The sequence below is a fragment of the Schistocerca cancellata genome, chromosome 7 (genome assembly GCF_023864275.1).
Source record: "Schistocerca cancellata isolate TAMUIC-IGC-003103 chromosome 7, iqSchCanc2.1, whole genome shotgun sequence".
NCBI classification, from domain to species: Eukaryota; Metazoa; Arthropoda; class Insecta; order Orthoptera; family Acrididae; genus Schistocerca; species Schistocerca cancellata.
Genome location: NC_064632.1, coordinates 264448335 through 264464631, shown reverse-complemented (window position 1 = coordinate 264464631; position 16297 = coordinate 264448335). Strand labels below are relative to the sequence as shown.

General features: G+C 40.7%; 1 protein-coding gene across 1 annotated transcript in view; it reads right to left on the bottom strand.

Annotated features, from left to right (window-relative positions):
- Positions 1-15291, bottom strand: part of LOC126091916 (icarapin-like) — a 49462-nt gene extending 34171 nt beyond the window's left edge. The window contains exon 1 of the mRNA XM_049907233.1: positions 15126-15291. Coding sequence (XP_049763190.1) covers positions 15126-15192 — 67 coding nt within the window. The 5' untranslated portion in view covers positions 15193-15291. The remainder of the gene's footprint in view (positions 1-15125) is intronic.
- Between the last annotated feature and the right edge of the window lie 1006 nt (positions 15292-16297).

Here is a 16297-nt window from a genome sequence, read left to right as displayed (position 1 = left end):
GGGAAGCAGCAATGTGATTATGGACGACGATAAGAGCGCTGGAATAGATTGTTTGACGTGGATGAGCTCCAATTATAGAGTAAAGATGTATAACAAATTTATATGTCAGATCACAAGTCCAGGAGTAAACAAAGTTATCGGTAACCATCTTATAGATTTTATAAAGTGTCCAGACAAGCGACTACGAGAAACTTTTACGTCTTCTTTGGCTAAGGAGCATGGCATTACCAGGCTGGAGGCTACAATATACAGCTGCAGAATAGATCGTGTGTTCGACCCACTGCAAAGCTGTTTAAGTGTATTACACACCAACAAGCAGTATTTACAATGTGCTCCACTTTATTCTGTGCCAATTGCGTCCATGTGGTGCCAGTTAACTAATAATTTACAGAACAGTTGTTGTGTGGTGTTTAATAAAGTTCTGCAGTTTGTTTACTGGGGCAATAAGAACACCCGAAAATTGACTGGTGTGCAAGTAAGTCTGCCAGACTCTCAAGACCGAGAAAAGCTTATAGGTTATGCTCTGTCTGCATACAGTTTTAACCGTCTACCTGTGAACTACGTGGAGATTCTTAACTCTGACTCCAACAAAGATAATATAAGTATTAGATATAAGTGTTACGTTAAAGCAGGAGAAACTTATTTTTCTCAGTCTAGAACATTGTTCTCCACAATACCATCCGATATAGATATCGCCGAATTGGGACTGGTTCCTACAAATAATGTTATACCACAAGTCTTAAGAAAAAGAACCAATGTATCAAAGAGGCTTAAACCATACCCCATTAATGAAATTACTCCTTTAAATGCAGTTAATGTATTAAGTGTAAGGAAAAGAAAATTGGAACTGGAGGCCCTTGAAGAAAAGAAAAGAAAACGAGAGTATATGACGAAGACAACTGCCATGCGGGAAGAATACAAACTGCCATTGGAGAAGGAACAAGCTATTAAAAATGTACAGACAAGGCTTACATATCATTTTAAAAATAAGGTGTGGCGAAATCTGTCTCCAAAGGGGGAGTATAAAATACTGGCATTCACAGTAAACAGCAATGGAAAGTGGCCATGTGTTGGAGCACTGGCCATAATCAAAGAAACCGAGGATGTTTACTACATTAAGGGATACACGAAAAATGTGTTTATTACGCTCTGTTCTCATTTGGATCAGCTTAAAAAGAATGGTTACATTCTATCTAAGTGTGGCGAGCTGGATGTTGTCCACCTAGCAACAGAACAGCCATTTGCCGAGTTTAAAACTGATGGAATAACTACATTTAATGGACACTCGTTTGCAAAAGTTGTAAACTTAAAGTTCTATACAGAACTCCCGCAACAATGTGGAGCTGAAGGGTTGCCGACATACACGCAAGAAGACGTGGAATGCTTTAACAACAGCATCATGGAGGAGATAAGAGGAAAAATTAAAATCCCCGAATGCTCTCGGCTAGAAGAACTGCAGGAAGGAACCGAGCTAATAGTTAAAGCCATAAAGCAAGTATGTTACAGAAAGAAAATTAGGTATGTATTAGAATTCGAGAATATACCTTCTCTGTATTTGTCAAATTACTGGCTGGAGAAAGAAATAGATGATACAGATGTGGATTTAAGTTATAAGTTAAAAATTAAATTGGACGTTATTAAAACTACGCCTAATAAGAAGAAGGAAAGAGTTATTTTCTGTGTCTAAATGTATATGCAAAAGTTAATAAAGATTTTGTACAAGAATATTTACCTGTCTTATTTGCTAACCTACGTTAATCCTAAGACATTTCCTATATACGACGATCTATGTGCATGTATTTCGGATGTGGGAAGTGGGTGGTTGGACGACCTTGGAAACCTTGTTACTGAAAAGATGGGGTTGTCCGGTTCTGTAGATGCTGCTATGGAATACCTAAGACCAGTCATTTCAAGTAACTTCTATAATATGAATTTGGCCCTCACTACCCCAGCAGAAATAATGTCCATCATAAAGTCTTTAAATTCAAAAACATCTATTGGGTGTGTTGAAATATTAACAAAGTTAATTAAAGAATGTGATTCTGAGTTAAGTAACATATTAAGCTATCTGTGTAACCAGTCGTTTATCAGTGGAATATCTCCTGAATGGTTGAAATATGCTGAAGTTAAGCCACTGTTTAAAAAGGGAGATAAAGAAATAGCATCAAATTTCTGTCCAATTTCACTTTTGTCAGCATTCTCAAAAATTTTAGAAAAAGTTATGTACAATCGGCTTTATAACCACCTTATCTCAAATAACATACTGTATAAGATGCAGTTCGGATTTCTATGGGGTTCTGATATTGAGAAGGCTATTTACACTTACAGTGAAAATGTGCTTCATTCATTAAACAAAAAATTGCAGGCAACTGGTATATTTTGTGATGTGACAAAGGCATTTGACTGTGTAAAGCATAATATCCTTTTAAGTAAATTAGAATATTATGGTGTAACAGGAAATGCTGCAAAATGGTTCAAATCTTACATCTCTGACAGAAAACAAAGGGTGTTATTAGGAAAGAGACACGTATTAAGGTATCAGGCATCATCCAACTGGGAACTAATTACATGTGGGGTCCCACAAGGTTCCATTTTAGGGTCCTCACTTTTTCTTGTGTATATCAATGACCTTTCATCAGTAACATTATCAGATGCCAAGTTCGTTTTGTTTGCTGATGATACAAACATTGCAATAAATAGCAAATCAAGTGTAGTCTTAGAAAGATCGGCTACTAAAATATTTGTGGACATTAATCACTGGTTCCTAGCCAATTCTATGTCACTAAACTTTGAAAAAACACACTACATGCAGTTCAGAACTTGTAAGGGGTGTCCCACGAGTATATGCCTAATATACGATGACAAACAGATAGAAGAAGTGGACAGTGTTAAATTCTTGGGATTACAGCTTGATAATAAACTCAACTGGGAGGAGCACACCACAGAACTGCTGAAGTGTCTTAACAAATCTCCATTTGCAACGCAAATTGTCACACACATAGGGGATATAAAAATGAAAAAGCTGGCATACCATGCTTATTTTCATTTCATAATGTCATATGGGATTATTTTTTTGGGGTAATTCATCAAGCCAAGCTAAAGTTTTCCGGGCACAAAAGCATGAGTAAGAGTTATATGATGATCAAATTGCTTGCAGAACTAGAACGCAAAAATCTGATACTATTGTGAAAGATTGTCTGCTGGATGAAAGAAATTTCACACTAAGGTCAGTCTGGTTTCGACGTAACGGAAGAGAGGCAGAGGCGGTAAAATTTTATAGGAGGTTCTATTACAAGAGAGGCTCCCACGATTTGTTTCGTAAACAACGGTGTGATATATTTGCGCATTGGTAAAACAGGATTTGACATAGTGTACAAAACAGCAACAGCCTCTTGAATTGTAGCTTATCGTCGAACGTAAAATGGTTGTTTTTATTCCAACATTTGGGCAAATGGCGTGAATGATTGTATTTTCTGATGTTATTTCAGGTGTCTGAAATGTCTGTAATACACACGTGCATGACAGTTTATTTACAGACACTGCCTTGAACGCGAGAGATGCTTTCAGATCGTGTAATTTATCCATCAAGCTGAAAGAAATAGCTCAACATAGATTTTTTTCTTCGGAGTTTAAATTCTCAGTTTTTCTTTACTTCGATGATGGTGTCGAAATAACGAGGACATTCTGTGAAAGTAAAAGAAAATAGACTGGACCTATTCTCGTGGAGACAGGGCATTAATAATCGTCACGATTTTTTTTTTTTACCTTTGTAATATATGCTCGATTATAAGAGATGCAGTGATGTTCAGTACAATTGTTACAGAGCAGTGTTTTCACATTCAGAACGATGGGCATTTGCGGTGGCTGTGTTGGACGGTCAGTGTGTTTGTGGGGGGGAGGGGGGGGGGTGTCGCCCTAGGCAGCTGTGCCTCGATCAGGGGGCGGCATGTTGGCTGGGGCGACACTGCTATGTTTAGACTAACAAACAAGATGCACTTGGGGCGGCCCTCATTTATCTCGTATTGTTTAGTGATTTGCCATCACTACCTCATCGTCGGCAGTGAGTAACGTGGAGTTCCGTTGCTACTTTTTTTTTTTAGTTGTGCCCTTTAGAAATGATCGTAAATCTCTGGTCTAGTATAATGGTTGCTTCTCTTTGATGGTTGCGACTCCTTCGTTACCGAACTGATTGTCTAGGCGCTGAAGAGACGATACCTACTCTTATTACTCTTAACGTCTTATTTCTTCTGCTGCCGCCAAAGTTTTCTTTGCTTGAAATGAACGCTTCGTCAATCGTCTTAAACCATTCCTCGTTTCTTTTCCCCTAAACTGAAAGCAATACTCCAGCTACATCTGTGACCATTGCACATCGGACATACGCCTGTGATGTGAACTGACTGGAGATTTATAACCAAAACTAGCACCTAAGATTGTATGAGAAGACCTTTCAACAAACCACTATGCACATGGGGCCTGAAGACTCCACAGTGTAATGCCGAAACTGGTAGGGAAAATAAAATAACATCTGAATCACACGGCTGTTGGCAGATTTCATTGACAATTGCTCGACCAACGGATGTACCCTATGCATGATGGATCAAAAAAATGGTTCAAATGGCTCTGAGCACTATGGGACTTAACATCTGAGGGCATCAGTCCCCTAGAACTTAGAACTACTTAAACCTAAGTAACCTAAGGACATCACACACATCCATGCCCCAGGCAGGATTCGAACCTGCGACCGTAGCAGTCGCGCGGTTTCGGAGTGAAGCGCCTAGAACCGCTCGGCCACCGCGGCCTGCCATGACGGATCAACATGGATCAACAGAGGCTATTTCAGTCATCCGAGACCACTGAGCAACAACAATATGGTCTTCCGTTCTGTATTTTTTCGTCCTTCTTGGGTTCATCAGTCACATCCCGTCTTAAGGCAGTCAGCAGCACACCGTCACGATTATTCCGGTTAACCCGTGGTAATGGTCGAGGGGTTTTGATACAGAAGCTCAAATTACCTGAAACAGGTTCTGGATATGCCGAAGCATCGCCGTACCATTCACGAGGGGTTATGTTTTAACAATGCACTGAAGATGCTATATCTATGCGCGTCACGGAGTCGCGAGATAGGGACGGAGGACCTCAAGAGCCTTTTAAACCGCGGGCAAGTCCTTACGGGGGCGTGTCACGTTGACGACATGCCGTGACCTGCGTTCCCAAGCGAGTCTACGGACTACAACACGGATTTCGTATGCCGGGCGTGTGGGCGCCGTGTGGCGTAATGCAAGCACAGCCGGAAAAAGGACGCCCTGGCGCGTCGCTATGCATCTCCCCCAAACAGCGTGACTTTGTCGACCTCTGTTTCTTACACGATCATGACAAAAGACAAGGAAGACACTTAGGCCTGGAGAGCTGGGAAAAAAAGGCAAGTAAAATGATTCACGGCAGTGCCGAAACCCGCGCTTGTATGGCGACGATTTGCAGTCAACCGGTTTCAATGCGGTAAGGTGCAAACAACTCGTAGTCTTTCATGAAGACGGGACTCTTTAAGAAGAGTAGGCTTCCTTCTCTCAGTAATTTCAGGAAGATGAAATTACTGTTAACCTGTATCATGACACTCACCGACACCACACAGCTACATACATCACGCTAAAGATACAGTACGTAAAGATATTTTCTCGGTGTTAATGATACTAAAGTAATGATAATCGCCTTCAGCGTGGTGTGTGCTCTCGCCCCAAACGCCTCCTACAGTCAAGGTACGGGCGCTGACGACTGATGTTGAGCGCCCTAAAGATAACAACAACAATAACTTCTTACCAGGACTCCCAAGTCTGTGTAATTTGTAACGCATTACTAAACATTCACTAGTATAGAGACGTTCTGAGTTTACTACTGCGTTGTAGAGCTTTATTTTTCAAATTTTTAGACAGAGACCTTTTGTTGTGAATTTTCCTGGTTACACCATATGCTCTTTGCACCTTACGTACTCTGTCTTGTATAACGAATTTTTCTAATGCATTTTCTTGAATCATTTCTCCCAAATATTTAAATTTATTAACCTTCTTTATTTATCCCGCATCTCTTACTAGGATTTCTGGAGCATTCTTTATATTCGTCATAAATTTTGTTTTTTCTACGGAAGTTCTTAAACCTGCTTTGTTGGCTATTTCTTTATTATTATTGTTATATTCCTTTCTCAGACGTTATGTCTGGTTAAAAATGGAAAGTGACGTGGACCTTGATCAAGCGTGACTTCCTTTTAACTGTGTGGTATACGTTACATTGCATTTAGGAACTCTCGGGTAATTTAAAATGTATCAATAATTACAGATTTCTGTAGTTGTGCATATACGTTTGGATGTAGCTGTATTGCGTTGATGTACTGGTGGATATTGTGTGGTATGATTCCTGTAGTTGATAGTATAATTGGTATAATGTCAACTTTATCCTGATGCCACACGTCCTTGACTTCCTCAGCCAGTTGGATGTATTTTTCAATTTTTTCTCCTGTTTTCTTCTGTATATTTGTTGTATTGGGTATGGATATTTCGATTAGTTGTGTTAATTTCTTCTTTTTATTGGTGGGTATGATGTCAGGTTTGTTATGTGGTGTTGTTTTATCTGTTATAATGGTTCTGTTCCAGTATAATTTGTATTCATCATTCTCCAGTACATTTTGTGGTGCATACTTGTATGTGGGGACGTGTTGTTTTATTAGTTCATATTGTATGACAAGTTGCTGATGTATTATTTTTACTATATTGTCGTGTCTTCTGGGGTATTCTGTATTTGCTAGTATTGTACATCTGCTTGTGATGTGATCTACTGTTTCTATTTGTTGTTTGCAAAGTCTGCATTTATCTGTTGTGGTACTGGGATCTTTAATAATATGCTTGCTGTAATATCTGGTGTTTATTGTTTGATCCTGTATTGCAATCATAGAATTAATTTCTCGGATGACTTCATGTTGCAAAATTATCACTTCAGGCATTTGTGGTATCATCTTTATGTGTCTGTTGCTGCTTGTATCCACCGTGCATGTCTGTTATGTTGTACCGGGTTTGACCATATGTTGCTCCAGAAGTGTTCCATGTCTGTTATGTTTGGTGGATTGTCTATTTTAATGTGTGTGTTATCTATTGTCTGATAAAATTTCTTTTGGTTTGTGTTGAATGTTTGGCTTTGTTTCCTTCTATTTTCACTTTTTTTATATCTTCTAAGTAGTTTGGCCAATGCTTGTAATTTCTGCTTCTTTTCATCTAATTGCTCTATCGCTTCTTGTTGTGAGTGCTCCTATATAAACCAGTATTTGTAACTCTTCCATAGTTGTATTTTCATTCATTTTGTTGTGTATGATTGTGTTGATAGTTGTTATTGTTGTTTCGACTTGTGGGTTATTTGGGGATCTATGCAAGAATGGTCTAATGTCTGTATATGTGTCTTTGTATTCTATATATGTCAGCTGAAATTTTTCTTTTATATCTAACATGTGTGTCACTTCGTGTTCTATTTGTACTTGTTCTGGTGGCTGTCTTAAGATTTCGTTTTCCTCTAATTGTTCAATTGATGCGTGTTGTTCTTTGTTTGTTTGCTCTGGGTTGTTTGAGTCCATTACTGTATTTTCTTCCTCTTCTGATTGCATATTATTTTGTTCCAGTATTTGTTGTACTTGTTGTTTGATGTTTTCTGAGTCTGACTGGGGTATCCTGTTACTTTTGATTATTACATGGATCTGATCAGCTAGTCGTTGTTCTGTTAAAAATTTTAATTCTGGGTATCTGGTAATAAATGTTATTATTATTATTATTGACATTGTAAGTATCTACAGCTTGTTAAAAGTGGGGGTGACGCCAAGTTGGATTTCGGGGGGGGGGGGGGGGGAGGTCTCCCTGCCTCCGGCTGTCTGGGTTTTGTCTAATTGCGCTTTTATTTTACTTTAGAGAGTGTGTCTGCATGCTAACTTCGTAATTTTGTGCTGTTTCACTTTTTTGCAATTATGCTTCTTTGGCGCTTTATAAGCGTTGTTGGCTGTAAGGTCCTTGTAACCCAAAGCCAAAATAATGAAATTAAAAAAAAAGTAACAACTTGCCCATCCCGTCCTGCTCAAGAACTTTAATCCTCCGTTCTTGCCTAGTAATGGCTGTCCTTCGTCCAGACACAGCTGGCGGAAAGTCCGACAATATATCCGTCGAGGTTTCTAGACCTTTTGCCTTCTTCCGATTACCATCTCTGTCGTGTCTGTCCCTCCCAGGTTGCTAAAGGAACACGGGAGAGGTTTCACCTCTACGGGAGCCTCTATCAGCAAGGACGACCGCCGATGCCCTTAATGCGACCACATTTGTCTGCGCTCCTAGGAAGCCGGCAAGTGGTGTGTCGTGTCGTGTCGTTGCACAACGTGGAATGGCAGGCGCCGTCAGATCGGCTGCTGCTACCTGGAATCCCACGCTGCCTGCCGGTGCAGTTCGCCACACGCCAGTGCCTGCCTCTACCTGTTCCACGCCAGTTTCGACCTCAGAGCGACCTTACAAAAAACCGGCAGGCGGCCGGTGCGACTCTGAAGGCCGAGCGAGCAGCCCGCGGGAAATGCCACCGGCGTCGAATCACTCGCTCTGTGAATACGACAGGCAGGCTATGACGGAATTCCCCTCGCGGTCACACGTCTCACACTCGCGTCGCCTTTACCGTGTGACTCACGCGACATGCCGCATTTCGATCTCCTCTGAGTGCCTCTACCGCAACTAGAAATATCATTCCCTGGAACAGACTGTTATTGTCTCAGAGCTTTCACTATTATAAAAAAGTGGCCACCTCTGACTGGGATTCGAAGCAGCGACCCTTCCTCCTCGTCTTGCCTTAAACTAAAACGAATTAATTCCTCGTCTTACAGGCTACATAACAAGCTCTTGGCACGCGGTGTACAAGCAGCGTAAACGGTATATAAAGTAAAGGAAAAGAAGTGACGAATATTCTTTCATTTGAGAAATGCATGTAGTATATTCCTAGGATAATCATTTAAAGCCGGTTCTTGAATCTTTGGTAGCAGACTTTCTTGGGGTAGCTTACGCCTGTCTTCAGGAGTCTTCCAGTTCAGTTCCTTCATTGTCTTTGTAACACTCTTCTTCGGAATAAACAAACCTACGACCATTCGTGCTGCCCTTCTCTGTATACGTTCAATATCCCCTGCTAGTCCTATCTTGTACGGATCCCTCACACTTCAGCAATATTCTAGAACCAAACGCACGAGTCATTTGTAAGGAACCTCCTTTGTAGACTGATTGCGCTTCCCCAGTATTCTACCAATAAACCAAAGTCTTACCACCTATTTTACCCACGACTGAACCTCTGTGACTTTTTCATTCCACATCGCTACAAAGTGTTTGACCCATTAATATTGTAGTCATAGGATACTAGATTTTTTGGTTTTGTGAAGTGTTAAATTTTACGTTTCTAAACATTTAGAGCAAGTTGCCAAACTCTGCACCATGCTCAAACCTTATCAGCATCTGAATGAATATTTATACAGCTTCTCACACATGGTACTTCATTGCAGATAACTGCATATCTGCAAAATGCCTGATTTTACTCTTAATATTGTCTGCAAGGTCATTAATATACAATATGAAGAGCAAGGGTCCCAACACACTTCTCTGGAGCACACCCGAAGTTATTTCTTCATCTGACGATAACTCTCCATCCAAGATAACATGCTGTATCCTCCCTACCGAAAAGTCCTCTCTCTAATCACAAATTTCACTTGATAGTCCATATGATCGTACTTTTGACAACAAGCGTAGATGCAGTATTGAGTCAAATGCTTTTCGGAAATCAACGTTTATGTACAATTACTGCTGTGAGTAAGAATTATTGCGTTATTCAAGCGTTCACTTTTAGCTAACTGTTCAAAATCCTTCATTTAGCGTGTCTAATTTGGCTATTTAAATATGATATTCCGACGAAACTGTCAAGTAAATTTAAGGCGACACGTGCGAAACTTTCGCATTTTTATAGTTTTAAATAATGACTATTTGGGAGAAGAGTAGTTGTGGGAATGGATGGAAAGTATCTTTGAAAATGAACCGAACGACGTTAAATAATAATCACGAATTTGTGATACATTCTTGTATATACATTTCCACGTGTCCGAAAATGTGTTTTGCATTCGAAACGTTTGTTCTGGCTTGCACGATGTGCAGAGAGAGACCATAGACCATAAATTATATCTATGATCTATGGTAGGGCCACATAACCTATAACTTCAATTCGACTAACATTTTCAGTAATAGTAAGCACGTTATGCCGTAGTAGTAGTAGATAAATCACAGTTCAAGGTGACAATGACAAATATATTTGTCGTTACGGAAAGTATATTCGCTTAGGAAAGTCATACGAAAACGAAGACTCTTATACGTGTTTTATAAGTTACTTTCGTAAAGTATGGGTATGGAGCTGTGCCTCCGTGATGCTCTTTTGCCTGTGACACTTAAAAAGTTTCTTTTATGTTAAAATTTTCCACAAATAGTAAGTTTTAGCGCAAAATCGCTATGCAACGTCAAAAGGTTAAGAAATCTTTCTAATGATATCTCGTTCATCCCTGCACGATTAATATGTGTTGAGAAAAAAAATGGTTCAAATGGCTCTGAGCACTATGGGACTTAACATCTGAGGTCATCAGTCCCCTAGAACTTAGAACTACTTAAACCTAACTAACCTAAGGACATCACAAACATCCATGCCCGAGGCAGGATTCCAACCTGCGACCGTAGCAGTCGCGCGGTTCCAGACTATAGCGCCGAGAGCCGCTCGGCCACTCCGGCCGGCTATGTTGAGAAAAAGGGATGTATATTTGAGGAATAATATATATGATGGTAGGACTCCACTCTATTTGCGTGACTTTTCCGACAGTCTGTACAGGAAACAAAAGATCCTTAAAAGAAATAACAGTGCCGTCTATTGACAACATCTTAAACTTGTCCATTAGCGCACACGTTACCAGGCGTTATGGGCGGCAGATATTTTCGAGCGATAGTAATTAGGAAATAACAGGAAAAAAGGGAAGACATATATGTTTTAAATTCCCGTTCTATTCAGGAACCAAAGGCAGACGCATTTGCAATGCTTCTTGTCGCTCTATCCATCCAACTGCTCTGAATCAATACAAATTTTGTGATTATAGCAGTTGCTACGAAGCTATCCTTCAGTACGTGTCTATAGTCCGCACATTCGAAAAAAGCAAACAGCTCTTTGATATTGAGCACTACTGTGCCATCGCATAGCCGGCAACTAATGAGCTGTCAACCTTGACTCATGAAATCTACTCGCAATCTGCGAATACGTTACGGCCACAGCTATACGATTTAATGGAAACAAATGAAAAACATTAACATGGCCGAGATAGACACAAATTCTTTCGGAGTCGCAATACTTCAGATACCACCACACGCAACAGAGTCCCAAGCTCATGTGGCTAGTAGTACTGCACTTTAATTTGGAAGGGTCGAATCCCACTCGTCCTTCTGGTGAACCTAGGCAGTTCCTTCGTTTTTTTGTGTGTGTGTGTAATATGACGGAGTGCTGCATCTTAACTAACACGTCTGTCTACGAGATGCCGGCCGATGTGGCCGAGCGGTTCTAGGCGCTACAGTCTGGAACCGCGCGACCGCTACGATCGCAGGTTCGAATCCTGCCTCGGGCATGATTGTGTGTGATGTCCTTAGGTTAGTTAATTTTAAGTAGTTCTAAGTTCCAGGGGACTGATGACCTCAGAAGTTAAGTCCCATAGTGCTCAGAGCCATTTGAACCGTTTGTCTACGAGATGCTAAACTTGTTTCTTCCTACGCCCAATACTCCTGAATTACAGATCTTTAGCCATTCAATCGGATTCGATCGAGTTACTACTAATTCGCTTCGTTGTGGTAAGCAGATACGGAACGTAGGAGCTTTTTTTCATTTTAAATGACCACAGGGTGTATATCCTGTGAGGGAAATAAGAAGACCTAAAAAATTGAAAACTGATTGTGTTCACATTTTTTTAACGCAGTGGCGTTAGTACGCGTAGTATCTCAGTGCTTCTACAGAGAAATGACTAAAAATGCTGAATAACGGTTCGTTTATCTATCACGGGTTTGACGTATCTTGAACCTTCAAATAACGAGATTGTTGCTGTTAGAACACAATAACCAACTACAATTGCAAGAAGAAGTAAGTGCTTGGAATGTTCAGCTCAATTGCGTTGATAATATTTCGTCCATCTTTGACAGAACATATGTATGACAATGCGCGAAACAATATTCAGTATTATACAAGCACAATGCACTTACGAAGTTGCTTCTGCACTGCAACCACCCTAAGAGTCACAGTGGATAAGTCGCTGGAATCGTATTCGACACGAGTGTGGTTCAGATTCGCGTCTTGCCATTCGGATTAGTTTGATTGTGATTTTATTAAATCATTTCACCCAAATACTAGGATTTTCTTTCAATAAAGTAAGGTCGATTTCTTCTCCAGTTGAGATGGTGAGCTGTCTCTAAGGATACCTACCTATTATCAGTGTCACATTAAATGAAATCCCTTTTGCTTTGCTGCAACATTAAGTTAGTTTGTAACAACAAGCTTTCATCTGCTCTGTGTGTGTGTGGCGGTTTTTTTTTGGAAAGCGTTTGATATTCCAGCTATGATAGAGACGCTGACTTTTTTAATTATTGCTGTATGTTTATCCTCCAAAGGTCAATGAATAAAAGCAAGTTTTCACATAATACCCACTGGAATGTAAAATTATGTTGAACATTGATTGCAGTATCACGACAATGTCAGATCAATTCTCATCAAAACTTTTGTTAAAATCAGTACGCATTTATAACGAGAATTATTGTATGCAAAGAGCTTCATGCAAGTGCAAGTCAGAGGAGTTACATGAAACGGTTGTGAAAAGCTTGATTGTGGACTTGAATTACTATTGCTGCTATACGGGTACACAAGTAGAATTAACGTTATATGTGATTATAGACAATATATTGCCACAAAGCTAAATTGGTGATTGTGCTACAATGATGTATTTACATAACGCGCACTAAACTATTTACTAATCTGCGGAAGAAGAAGTAGTAACTGATCCGTTCCGAACCGGGAGGAAAGCGGAATCACCGGACGTCGCTGTAAACTGACGACATGTAAGTACAGACAAGTACCATGTAAGCGTCTCGCACCCATTCAGAAGATAGCGATTATTTTTGTGCAGTGCTGTTCTTGACCGCCATTCACTGATGCACGGGCCATTAGAAGTGTATTATTAAAGTTGGCTACTGTTTCGGAATTTCTGCCCCATAGTCTTCTTTCAGCCGTCGAAAATTCGAAAGCAGTATAGCACCATAGAATTGATTATTTTTGTTTATAGACGCCCAGTTTGACTTCGACACCTCCAGTCTTCCGTGTCGTAACATTCTCCACCTGCCTATTTAACGTTGCGACACATTGCACTGATGAGCCTGACGCAACTGTTTTCCAGAACAGTCACGTGTAGCATCGTCAGAACGGGGATAGTGCTTTGCTGACTTCGCTTCGATGCAAAACAAACGACAGCCGTATAACAAACGCAACTCTTAAGGATGCAAACGCTGTTTGTTTGTGAGCCAGGCGTGCATACGAGGTGGTATTCGGGTCGCAAACAGAGAGTATGACCAAACGGCCTATTTGTGTAACAACTGTTAGGAATGAACGGTATTCCAAGCGGATCGCCGTGGTGGCGTCGGGAGTTATTTCTGTACATCTGACCCGACTTGCTATTAAGAACGCGGCCGATGCAGCTGTTCCGAAAGGGTCGGAAATGGGTCGCTGGAATACTAGCCAGAACAGTGTATTCAGCGCGCACACAACGTACAACTGCTTTAAAAAAATCGTGTCTAATGACGTACATGTAACAAACTTGAAAGTGTTGACTGCGTAACGTTCTGTCTATAATGCCTCGTCAGTGCCATAACATTTTCTTGTGTGCCTGGTTCATTATCACTTTACGTAAATGTTTGCGATGGCTCAACGTCTTATCTCTTCGTGCATTTAAGAGATGACAATGTACAGAATGGTAAACTTACAAAGAAACAACGGAAATGTCTACAGGAACAACAATACACTCGAGGCCTTGTCAGACGCGAAATATTGAGTGGAACTCTTACTGAAGTATCTTTATCAAGTAAACTTGTTACGAATGTGCGACAGAATGGAGCATTGTTATTTAAATATAGACTCTTTTCGAATACTATCTCTACAGTAACGATGTAAAGCTACGGTTTAAAAACTGCATTTGTTACAGGAATAACCCAAAAGTGGCATTCCTTACAAGTAGCATGTGAAAACTCCGAAGTAACGATTAGGCTACGTATAAAGACCCTAATCTCGGCTAACCTGTGTACCAATAAAGCAAGATGCCAGTTAGTCATCTACCTGATCCAACCCAAATCCCATTTCTCACTGGACGACTGCCCAATTCAGTAACGAGACTGGATAAATACCGTACCATTCACATGCGTTCTTAACATATATTACCGTAATCAGAACCGTGAATCTTCGAGAATTATCTTGGTACTAACCCATTACATATCTGTTATTAAAGTACTGCAAATGAAAAACAGTATCTCCTCCGTCCTTCAGAGTGGTTCCTATTTGCTGCCTCAACAGTTCCAATACTTGCGAGGAAATTCTTACCTTTTTTTGTTATTACACTGATTCTTAATTAGACACACCCAAAAGTGATTTTTTTATGCATTCAGAAATTTTTTGGAGTGCTGCACTAACTCACATTTTCTTTCTCCAAAAGTATACTGCTATATGATCACAAAGTAGGAGTAGTAACGTTTGATAGTAACAGCGAGGGCTCTTTGGAAATAGTAAGCATAATAAACTTCGGAAACATATCAGATCGCGGAAAACATAACTATAACTTTAAATGGCGCAACTTCTGTCACAACGCTTCCAGGTGCAGCTCCGAGCGAGATACGGACGAACTTATAGCGATGAACTTCAGGAGCGAGTATGAATGAGCGAGTCGTACATTACGTAGTACCTTGATAAAGGTTAATAACTGAGCCCAGTAATACTAACAAAATTAGGTCCAAATTGGAAATGAGAGCGATACTCACTCGGGAAGGCGCTGGTCGCGGCGATCACCGCAAAGACGAAAACTAGAGCAAGTGCGATTGCCTTCATCTTCGGTCCGCTCTCGATGCACACTACAGCGAAAACAGGTCGCAAATCGTTATTTGTAAAGTCTCAGGCGCGCTTTTTCTCGAACTGGCGCGTCCTTCGCCTCAGGCGGTGAATATAAAGCTTGAGGCTTGGAAGCGCGTGGCGGGGCGACAGCCAATAGGAGGCGCCGGCGGTTGTACGTCACGGCAGCCGTAGCCAATCGCCAGCCCGTGCCTACGCATGTGACTCAAAACAGTGGCGTCAATACGGAGGCAGGTCGCCTTCGTACGTGCCTGCTTTTCCGGGAATATTATGTTGTTTTGAGTTTATTATGAGAACGACAGCCTCTGTTTGATGGTGACGGTCTTCTGTTCTGTCTTACGCTACTGAGAAAGCGCATAAACGCGCGTTCACGACCACGGAGTTGGCGCGTCTCAAGCGTTCGTTTACTAGTCTATTTAAGGTAGGTCGACAACGTCGCGCTGCCTCACGAAGTGCATATGAATCAGTTTCGCACCGAGTCTCCAAGTGACGCTAATCTTCCAGCGAATTGAGCAAATACAGTACTGCAGGCAAAAATGCTGGCTACACGTACGACCGCGTTCTTTTAGATCTGGAGCGCGATTTGCGTGGCGAAGCAACACTACAGGCGGAAAGAACACTTGAGAGGGAGAAAAGAAAGCCTGTGACATCTTTGTTGTCAATGTCGAAAGCTTATAAGAATTCAATGACTTATTCGCATCAAAAAACGTAAAAACAGAAATTAAATCCACATTAGTATTTTACTCTCTGAACATTGTTCAAAAGACGATTTTTTTTGTTTTGTTTTGAAATAAGGAAGACACTATTACAGCAGTTACAGCCTGTCAAGCAAAAGAACTACCAGGCTGTTTTTCTATGACCTAGAGCAGTTTTCCGTCAGTTACATCCTTGGCTTATGACGTTTTCTTATTTATTTATTTTGAATGGCTTTCGGCTGATCCCATTCAGCCATACATACACACACACAACACAATGGTTTTGAACGATACATACACAGACGGAAATAAAATCGCAACACCAAGAAGGAATTGTGCAACATAAAAGAAGTTGGTAGGTGTGTTTCATCTGAGAGATGCTGTATATT